This window comes from Malurus melanocephalus, unplaced genomic scaffold (assembly GCF_030028575.1).
Source record: "Malurus melanocephalus ecotype Western Australia unplaced genomic scaffold, MMel_1.1 scaffold_412, whole genome shotgun sequence".
In the NCBI taxonomy this organism is placed as follows: Eukaryota; Metazoa; Chordata; class Aves; order Passeriformes; family Maluridae; genus Malurus; species Malurus melanocephalus.
The window spans coordinates 318,832-329,419 of record NW_026623644.1 but is presented as its reverse complement, the minus strand read 5'-3'; the positions used below and the strand labels follow the sequence as shown (position 1 = coordinate 329,419).

Here is a 10,588-nt window from a genome sequence, read left to right as displayed (position 1 = left end):
TCCCCACAGTCACTCACAGCCGTCCCCACAGTCACCCACAGCCGTCACTCACAGCCGTCCCTCACAGCCGTCACTCGCAGCCCTCACACCCGCAGATACGCCACACCCGCTGCTAAACTTGTCACTGCACTGAGATTCTCCAAATGCAGGTGGTGACTCACGTGCCACTAGATTAGTACATGATAGCTCCTCTTTCTTGGAAAGAAAAGCTTCGTCTCCCTTCAGAGACAGCTTCGTGGGTGGACCATAAGCAGTCTGCTCCCTTTTAAACACTGAGTCGCGGCTTTGCTCCGTGTTGGAAGCACGTTTGTATGAAATTCTCCTCCTGGTCTAGTTCTGTACTGCAAGTGCATGTGCGCAGAGCCACTCAGGGATATATTAATACAAAACTGTTTTGACAGCTGTATTTTAAGAAGATTTCATCTCACTGGGATCCACTCCTGCCATTTTGTAGCCCAGCAAGATAATGCCTTCATTAATTTTTTATAAGAGCAATTTAAATAAAACCTTCGATGCACTGCTGAGATTAAAAAAAAATCTCAGCTCTGGCTGTTGAGAGTAGCACTCAAAAATGGTTAGACAAGTAATGGAGCACTTGGAAAACATCCATTCTGTTTCAAGGAAATCTCACCTGATCAACACTGCTTTTTTCTGGGTGCTTCTCAGGGSTCTTGAGCTGTCTGACAACTCATTTCAGGCAATAGAGGGTTTTTTGAAAGTTCTCTTCATTARCTGCCATGCCATATCTTTAACAGAGGTGAGTTTTTAAACATTGGTCCACAAACCARTGGATGTTAAAGCATTCAGGTAAAGAGGCATTAATTTATTACTTATTCTGTGACTTGAGGAGCACAGAACTTCAGACACAGTCAGTCCCAGACAGGTCAGTCCTGCCGTGTGTGCTTTGACAGGAGGGCTCATGCTGGAGTTTGTAGGAATGACCAGGAGGGACATTCTTGGCTCTGTGCTGCTAAACCATGCCAGAACAACACTCTTGCAAAGACCTAATCACAGTGACAGTTTAGCCAGAAGGCCTGCTAGAGCTGGGCTGCCTATTTTGGGGCTGTAACTGAGCTAGAGGGAATTCTGAGGACAAACAAAACCTCCATTTGAAAGTTTCTGGTAGAAACATAATCTGTATTTTATTTCCAAACAAAACTGGCTGGGCTGCATCTCCCATCTATATTTGGTGCTCATTTCTAGACAGATTTCTGAATTCTGGCCTGAAATTTCCCCAGCCTCACCGCCAAGTTTCAGTGTTTTCTTAGCTGATTACAGACAATGATCAATTGGACTCCTACTTTTGCAGAATAAATAAACTCAGTGCTTTGATATTTCTGCTGCAGAGCACAGTCTGTCACACTCTGGTCATTTTAATGACCCTGAACTTCCCCAGTTTTTCAGGACTTCATAAAATGTGGGAACAGTATTCCAGGAGCAATTACTGCAAGACCAGGTACCAAGATGTTCCTTTCTTACTCCTACTGAGTATGCTCAGGGTGACAGGCAGCCTTCACATTAGCCATGTTCAACACATCCTGTTAATTATCTGCTGGCAGGGAGCTGCTGCACTCCAGGGAACCAATGGCAATAACACCCAATAACACCTCCCAGGGGGCAGAGCCACAGGATCCTTGAGGTAGGAAGGCACCTCTCAATGTCTTGTCCAACCTCTCTGCTTAAATGGGGTCACCTACAGCTGGTTGCTCAGAMTCATGRCCAGATAGCTCTTGAACATYTCCAGGGATGAAGACTCCACAATWTCYCTGGGCAACATGTGCCAGTGCTCAGTTAACCCCACACTAAAAAGAATTGTTTACTTATATTCAGATGGAACTCCCACTTTTCAGCTTGTGCCCGTGACCCCTGTTTTTTTTTCACCAGGAGCCATTTGAGTCTGGCTCCATCTTCTTTACCTTACATTTACCTTCAGGTACCTTTCTCTCAGATATTTATATATACATAGGTGAGATCCCCCAAACCTTCTCGGTGCTGAAGTCGCAGTCCTCTCAGCCTTTCCTCATGAGACACAGTCCAGTCCCTCAATCATCTTATCTGCCCTATCTGCAGTCACTCCACATCACTCTTGTACTGGKAGCCCAGAAGTGGACCCAGCACTGCAGCTGTGGTCTCACCAGTGCCACGAGGAGGGGCAGGATCACCTTGCCAGCAAGACCCCTCCTAACACAGCTCCAAAACCATTAGCCTTCTCTGCCACAAGGTCACATTGCTGCTGAGTGAATCTGCTGTCCACCAGCTGCCCCAGACYCTTTTCTGGGGAGCTGCTTTCCAGCAGCCAGCCCCCCGTATGTACTGGTGCACAGGACTGCTCTTCCCCACATGCAGGACTTTACACTTCTCCGTTCCTGAAGCTCCTGCCAACCATTTCTCCCTCTGGATGGCAGCACAACCCACTGCTGCATCAACACTTAGMGTAGCTGAACAAGGCAGGCAGGGCAGGCCCAGAGATCATGGCCAGGACCTACAGAAGCACAGGCRGTCAAGCAGAGTTCCCAGGATGATACAGGTCCAAGATAAAGGTGAAAAGCCAGTCTGCAAGCTAAGGTCTGGATCAACAAGAGCTGTAACTACAGTAAGCCACCAAAACTCCTCCAAGGAAGTTTAAGAAGGGACTACAACCCCAGTCTGATCTTAAATGGTGCACAGGGCAATGGGCAGTGCAGGTGGGTGAGGGCTCCAGCTGTGGCTGCTCAGCAGCATTAAAGTTCATCAGAACACTCAGGCCCTTGGCACTCCCCCAAATTCCTTGAGTGAATTCCTGMTCCCATCACAGCCCCTGGATCCCACCAGCAGAGCTTGCTTTGCTTATGCTCTTGCTCWTGTCATACTTCATTTCATGTGACATCTCTTTTCTTGGAGGTTCTTGATCACCTCCTTTTAACCCTGAATCCCACRCCAAAGTGTCACAACTTCCTATCACTTCTTTCTGCACCTTGTTGTGCTCTTTTTCCTTCCTTTGGAAGGTTTTCCTCCTATTTTGCCCTTCAATGTAAGTGAAATTGCGAGTCCATTAGAGTCAGGCAGAGAACATGCCAACACAATTGTGTCTTTTCTTTGAGGCTTCTGTAACAAAAAGTCATTCTCCAGCCAGTACAATGTTCTACAGTATTTTGTAACTTCACATTTTTGATCTGAAGTACATCCTTGCACCAACAGAAATCAAAATCCTAGGGACGATTTTCAAGGGACTGACACCTTTGAAAGCAGTGCTGCTCATCCATGAAAGAATAACTAGGTAACCCAGGGCCTCGCWATTTTCACTGCAGAGAGGAGGGCAGTCAGAGGAAGATGCTGCCTCAATTTAGTCTCTTCAGAAACCATGCAGACCCCACTTCCTCACGGACTGTGCTGTGCTGTTTCACASACTAAACCCATGTTGCATTATGCTGCTGCTTCCATCTCTTATTGCTGCATGGTGGGAAGCCACTGAGAAGATCATGTTGGCTTTTTCATGTTACTTTTTGTTTMATTTGCTTTTGTTGTTCTGAACTCTTGGCTCCCACCTCTTTTCACTCTCTCTGGTTCCTCATCCCCCAGAAAGAGGGTTCTCCTCTCTATGTCCCTTCCAACCACATCTCCCCACAGCTCCCTGCTTGCCTGGTGTATCCCGTTATTTCTGCTTGAAACTGATACCCTGAAACAGAGAAAGCAGCAGCCCCAGCCTGCAGCAGCCCATCACTGCCAATTGCTTATTGTTTTTCCAACAGGAGAACTGGAACAGTCCTTGCATATTTTTACCAATCTATAAAGGATTATTTCCATTGCCAGGCATTTTAAACTACAAATATTCATTATAGTTCAGAATGTTTTCGACTGATCAGTATTTCTGTAGTGTGTGTGACTGTACATGATCTGCCTTGTACATATGTCAAGTTCTTTTTTTTTAAATTTGTTTTTAAAGTCCTTCAATTAATTTTGTGTGATTTTTCATATTCTCAGTGTACCTCATGCAACAGATCAATAATTAACCATCATTATTCACTCAGCTTGCCGAGCAAATGGATTTGTCATACCCATATTTGGCTTGAAATTACATATGTGCAAGTGTAGTTTTAATTATATGTCACAGCTTCATTTCACNAAAAAAAAAAAAAAAAAAAAAAAAGACCAGGAGGAGGATGGCTGGGTGCTGTTCTCATTCCTGGAGCAGATTTCAGTCTTTTGGAAAAATGTGCCTTGGACATGAAAATGGAAGATGAGAATATAGGGTTTTCATAGTTTGGGGGAAGGGAGAGCACTACTGAGTAGGAAAATGGAACATGCAGTAGAAATTGTGGAGTAGTTCCTTGCCGTGTTTCAACCTGTGTGATCTGAGCTGAGCATGAGACATCTCCCTTTCTCTTTCTTCCCCTGCCTTCTACTCATGTAAGGCCTAATGAATCCCTGCCATTTTTTCCTGCTCTAACATATTCATCCCCAAGATCATTTGGCTTTCTGAATTGCAAAACAAGAGTCCTCAGGAGTGCCTCTTTCCCTGCTAGATAGCCAAAGCTCTCCTTAGTTTTATAGCCCAATTTTAGAAAATATTTCCAGGGGAATCATGCTGTGCAAGCTCTAATGTAACAAACCCCTTGGGGCTTTCATTACTCTCTCTGCCAGCTTCATTAAACATCATTTCATACAGGCCATTGCAGAGTTCTGTAGAAAGTTGAGAGACAGCTTTTCTAGGTCAGAAACAAGACTGGCAAGCTCATATCTTATCTATAAGCCTGTTGCCATGGCCTAGAAAGTACTACAAGCATGTGTGCTTGTGTAGTACTACAARCATGTGTGCTTGTCTCTCATGGGAWRGCTAAAACCTATATGGAGCACTCATGATGAAAGCAACCAGAGAATCACCTGCAGAGCTTTCCTAGGAATAAAGGCTGGGGAATATCTGCCCAGGGAAGATGTTTTGATTTGGAAAGAGGCAATGTGCTCATATTGCGAGAGAACCGCTAAGATTTCTGTCACGAGACTGATGCTGGGAGGATCAGGAGTGAGTAAACCCCAGGATGTGTGTAGAGCTTCGAAATCCTCGGGAGAAACCACAGACCTCCACCCTGGAAAGGAAGAGACTTCAAGAGGGAGCCATGTGGAACTGCAACCACTTGAGACTGATGTCTAAAGAGAACCTGACAGATGGGGCTGGTCTTGTGGGGTGAGTTCCCTCCTGCACTGCAAGATGAAAGCAGTTCCTGTAGCTCAGCCAGGGAAAACCAGTCCCTAATTGTACCTGCTCCCATACCAAAGGCTCTGGAGAGTGAGAACAGTGGGAAGAGCTACCTGTGTTCAGGGCTTTTCGGTCAGCAAACCATAGACACTGTATTACTAAGAGCTGATTCATGTAATTCTAGTTTTATTTGCAAATTAGTTTTCAGCAGAACTTGATTATGAAGTAGCAAATCTAATTTCCTAGAAAGGAACTTCAGCACTTATTTGGGAGCGTAATGATGGTTTATAAGCAGGCTGCCAGCTAGTGATGCCAGTAAAAACTATCTTCTGGTGGCTAAGCAGGGAATTTGAAATGTCTTCTGTGCACAAAAGCTGAAGGTGGGCAGAATTATACCAAGGGTGTGCAGCATGTAGGAAAAACATCCTACCTTGTCTGACCTTGGTTGCTGGAACTTGTTTAAATGATGACATCATTTCAGCTATTCTTTACAAAGCTGCTTTAGACAAATTTTTTAATCCCCTTGTTTCTGTTTATTTGTTTAGCTGACTTCCATTTGTAAACCTGGGATTAAAAAAATCGTTTTTACAGCATTATAACAAACCTGTATTTTGTCTGGTTGCTGCTTTATTTAGRATATTAACAATCCTCCCATTCAGAGGCTTTGCACTCTGGTAAAATTGTGCTGGTAAAAAGCTGGTAAAATCATGCTGACCTTCCCTCACTGGTTTGTATTAATTGAGTTGGAAAATCCTCCACCGTGGGAGAGCAGGATCAGTGGTGTGGGTTGTGTGTCCTGGGGAAGTGCAGCTTCCTTTAATGTCACAGAGGGCAGAGCTGGTGTGAGGGATCAAGCCAGTCATCTCTGCACTGGTATTCCTGGGGGCATGAGCTGGGGGTAGCTCATTTATGGATCTTGGAGGAAATAATTACAGCAAAAATGGATTCTCAGTTACAGGAATTCTGGGCAGGAGTTTAAACTGTGTGGTTGGATAAGGAAGACTGAGAATCTCCAGAAGTTAGGAATGGCCTGTGTTGGAGGACTTGGAGGGTTCCTGGTGGGCAGAGATGCCTGATGTAAAGTCAACAGCAGGCAAAAGGCTACTGATGTGACAGAGTGATTGAAAAGGAGAGAGAAGATGTTGAAATCTAGATTAGGAACGCTGTATTAGTTCCATCCTGTTTGAGCTGGCACTGAGAGACACACAAGAYGTTGGAGACAAAGTTTAGAGCAGATCTGCATCCAAGTGTACAGAAATAGCGGCTGAATTTTTTTTTTTGCTCCAAAGGTTACACAATGAAGCGCAGAGGGAGAAGAGGAGGGAGACAAAGAGGAAGTTCAGAAGAAGGAGGGAGAAACAAGCTGTTTGAGCATTGCTGGTGTCAGAATCTCTTGGGGGGTGTATCTGTTCAATGCCCATAGCAGACCATCGCACAGGAACAGTGAGGCACTGATACCCTCAGGGTGAAGCTTGCTTTGAACCTGCCTGCAGAAGGTGGTAATGGGATTGCAGCTGGAACTCAGATCTTCTCTCTTTGATCCCCAGGTCCTCACTTCTAAGTGATCCTGGTTTCCATAGGTGTAAGTCTGCAGAGAGAAGACATGAATCACATGGTCTGTGTACACTGGGTGAATCCCACTGGAATTTTGTAAGCTTGTGRGGATACTAATTTGCTTTTGTGCTACCTCTTTTCAAACATTTAGGCTCACTGAAAGAGCTGATTCACCTTCTTTTTTCCCAGTCTTCAATATCTGTTTTCCATGTGTACACCACTTGTTTTCCAGAGGCCTCCACTTTTTAGCCTGGAGATACAAAAGAAATGTTACTGCCAAGAGACTAATTTTCTATTCACAGTCTTTGATTCTGTCTCACTTTWATCCCTAGGGCTGGGAACAATGGGCCGAGGAATTGTGACTTCTCTGGTAAAGGCCAACATACCTGTGGTAGCCCTGGAGCAGGATCTGGAGAATTTGAAGAAGGGAAGAAAAGCTGTGATGCTCCTTTTGGAACGTGAGGCTATGAAAATGGAGGGGGGTGCCCAGCGCCTGGATTTCCATAACCCTGCACGTCTGCAGTTCACTGTGGACTTTGATCTGTTGCGTGATGTAGACCTGGTCATCGAGGCTGTGTTTGAGAACATGGCTCTAAAGAAGGAAATATTCCACAAGCTGTCAAAGATCTGCAAGCCAGGGGCCTTGCTGTGCACAAACACATCAGCCCTGAACATCAAYGAAATCGCCTCCGCCACGAGCCGCCCACAGCAGGTCATCGGCACCCACTTCTTCTCCCCCGCTCACGTGATGAGGCTGCTGGAAATCATCTACGGCARCCACACGTCCCCCAGTGCCATCGCCACTGCCATGCAGCTGGCCAAAGCCCTCAACAAAATCGGAGTGGTGGTAGGGAATTGTTTCGGGTTTGTCGGGAACCGCATGATGTTCCCGTAYGTACAACAGGCAGTTTTCCTTTTAGAGGAAGGAAGCAGACCGGAAGCGGTAGATGAGGTGCTGGAAGATTTTGGGTTTAAGATAGGCCCTTTCCGCATGTCTGACCTGGCTGGGCTGGACGTGGGCTGGAGGTCTCGCCAGGGGCAGGGTCTGACGGGGCCGTCSCTCCCCGCGGGCACGCCGGCCCGGCAGCGGCACGGCCAGCGCTACAGCCCCCTGCCAGACCTGCTGTGCGAGCACGGCCGCTTCGGCCAGAAAACCGGCCACGGCTGGTACCTCTACGAGAAGSCTGGGGGCAGGACAGCCACGCCAGACCCGTGGCTCCACAGCCTCCTGGCCCGCTACCGAGACACCCATGGCATCAAGGCCCGTGCTATAGACCAGGAGGAAATCCTGGAGCGGTGCTTGTTCGCCCTCATCAACGAGGGGTTYGCCATCCTGGCCGAGGGAATAGCCTCAGGCCCAGAGCACCTGGATGTCATTTACATCAATGGCTACGGGTGGCCGAGGCACAGGGGTGGCCCCATGTTCTACGCCTCCACTGTGGGGCTGCCCCGCGTGCTGGCCAAACTCCAGCAGTACTCAGAGGTGCACCCCGACGTGCCCGGGCTGCAGCCCAGCGCTCTCCTGAGAAAGCTGGTGGCTGTGGGGAGCCCTCCGCTCCAGGAGTGGATGTCCTACGTCAGCTGGCAGAGCCCCAAGCTGTGATTCTCTGATGGAGGTTGATCTCCTGGAATCGGTGCTTTAATTGCACTGTCTGTGCCAATCAAACACAAAGTGCTACGGGTCCTAAAYGAAGTCACGGCCCTTCCTGGGCCTCCACAGGGATTAACTTTTGCTGATGATTGATCTCAGTCCCCCATCTGCTCAGGTCACCACTGCTTCCATCCCCCCTTCCCTCTCAGCCCCAGCCCCATCCACTCTGTTCACACACTGCAGCACAAAGGCCATCTCCTTTTGCACTGCCTGCAGCTCATCACATCTCATCCTCCTCCAGCCTGCCTTTGGGCAAGGCAGGGAGCATCATCCAGAGCCCACAATGCAAATCATGGCAGGAGCCAAGAAAATTGTGATCACAGTTCACCCAAGACCTGTTGGATCTACCAGACCCTGCTTTCAATCTATTTCCCAGTTTGTTCAGTTCTTTCCTGTAGGAAAAGAGGCAGCCACCTCTACTCAATTCCTTGTCTCTCCTGCAGCCAGCCAGCTGGAACTGCTCCCTTCCTGCTGCTGGGGACAKATGGCACAAGGGTGCAGCACCTTTCAGAGGTAAAGTCAAATGAAGTRGAGRGAGCAGGATTGGGCAGAGAGCAAGGGGCAGTCACTTGCTATCCCCTGGTACTGTCTCTCCTCCCTGCTGCAGTGGACACTAATAAATGCCAGAAAAGCCAGATACATCACCCTGACTAACCTGCCCTGTGGTGTTGGCACACGACTGGCTTTCTGCATCCAGACTCCATCCTCTGTTGTCATTATCCCCACCTGGYTTTGTCCAAGCAGAAACATCTTCTGGCATCTCTTCAGTGTGGAAATGTGCTGCCATCACTCCCTGCATCTTGCTTGCCTACAGCTACCAGCTTTGAGGCTCACCAGGCTCTAATTGACCAGACTGAAACACAGCCTGGCCCTGAGCAGGTTTTACATGGGCCAAGGATGTGCTGAGAAGGGCACAGCACAAGAGTCGTGCAGGCAGGGTCACTGCTGAAGGCAGCCAGGGACACTTCTGAAGGCAGCCAGGGAGGTGGCAGATCTCTAGCAAAGGGCAGAGCAGAAGGAGAGGGAGCCACCTTGCTCAGGGCTTGATGGTTTAGGACAAAGTCTCTCATTTCACATGTCTAGTGAATGCATCTTCCAGTCTGGCAAGGGGAATAGGTTGGTCTCTATTCCCTTCTCAGGGACACTGAATGKTTAACTTTTGATTTTAATTTAATAAAACTGCTTTGATTATCTAATGACAGATTATATGGTGTCACGTGAGATAGCAGAAAAAAAAAGATAATGTGCTTGGTTGTTGTTTTTTCCCCATTGCTTCTTTACAAAGTGGAATTAGATAATTTTCCTGTTTGTGGAGGAGTTTGTGTCTAAAAAGGCTGCGTGCCTCTTTTTTCTAAATWTGTCTTATTTTGACCTTTGCCTACTCCTGTCCACCAGTGGGTGAGGGAGCAAGACTAAGGGCAGGAAACCCTTCAGGATTCACAAGCCAACCGAAATGCCTGGTTCCAGAGAGGGTTTGTCTCCAGAACTGGAGAAGGAGACCCCCGAGGCCCAGCAAACTGGGGCAGTTTGCCCCGAATCACTCACATGCCACAGCTGAGAGCAACCCAGCATAGCTGAAAGGTGCAGTGCTGCTTCCACGTTAGCAGGCTCCGTGTTACACGTTACACAACAGCCCTGGCTGTGCTGGGGGCCCTGTCAGCCCCAGAACAGCTCTGGACACTTGGCCCTGCCTGGGCTGAGCTCCTCTCTCCTGTGCCTCATGCTGTGGGGTTCACCCGCACCGGGGATCCCTTGGGAAAGGGCAATTCCCTGGCAGCGGAAGCAGGCTGCGGAGCAGAGGCAGTGTCCCTCCTCTGGAGCAGCAATGTTATCCCRGGAGATGAGACCCATCAAGGGCTCGAAATGCTGCTCATCCCCTACAGCGCCTGTGTGCTGGTGCCTTAGACGGGCCCTTTCCCCTTTCCCTGGTCAGGRATTGCTGAGCACAGAGGCTGTTCACAGCAGCCTCACTGACASGAGTTCATTGGTGAATGCACATGGAGCCCAGCAGCCCCGCATCGATCGCTCCGTGTGCCCGGGTCCCGGCAGCCGCCGGTGACATTGCCGCCGCGAGGTCGCGCTCTGGGCGGGGCAGAGCGCTCCGAGAGGCAGCCACAGCTCCAGCCACAGCTCCAGCCTCAGCCCCAGCCTCAGCCCCAGCCTCAGCTCCAGCCACCGCTCCAGCCACAGCTCCAGCCACAGCTCCAGCC

General features: G+C 48.6%; 1 protein-coding gene across 1 annotated transcript in view; it reads left to right on the top strand.

The window, feature by feature from the left end:
* EHHADH (enoyl-CoA hydratase and 3-hydroxyacyl CoA dehydrogenase) overlaps window positions 1-9,581 on the top strand; it is a 27,731-nt gene extending 18,150 nt beyond the window's left edge. The window contains exon 7 of the mRNA XM_057379618.1: window positions 7,060-9,581. Coding sequence (XP_057235601.1) covers window positions 7,060-8,330 — 1,271 coding nt within the window. The 3' untranslated portion in view covers window positions 8,331-9,581. The remainder of the gene's footprint in view (window positions 1-7,059) is intronic.
* The last annotated feature ends 1,007 nt before the right edge of the window (window positions 9,582-10,588 follow it).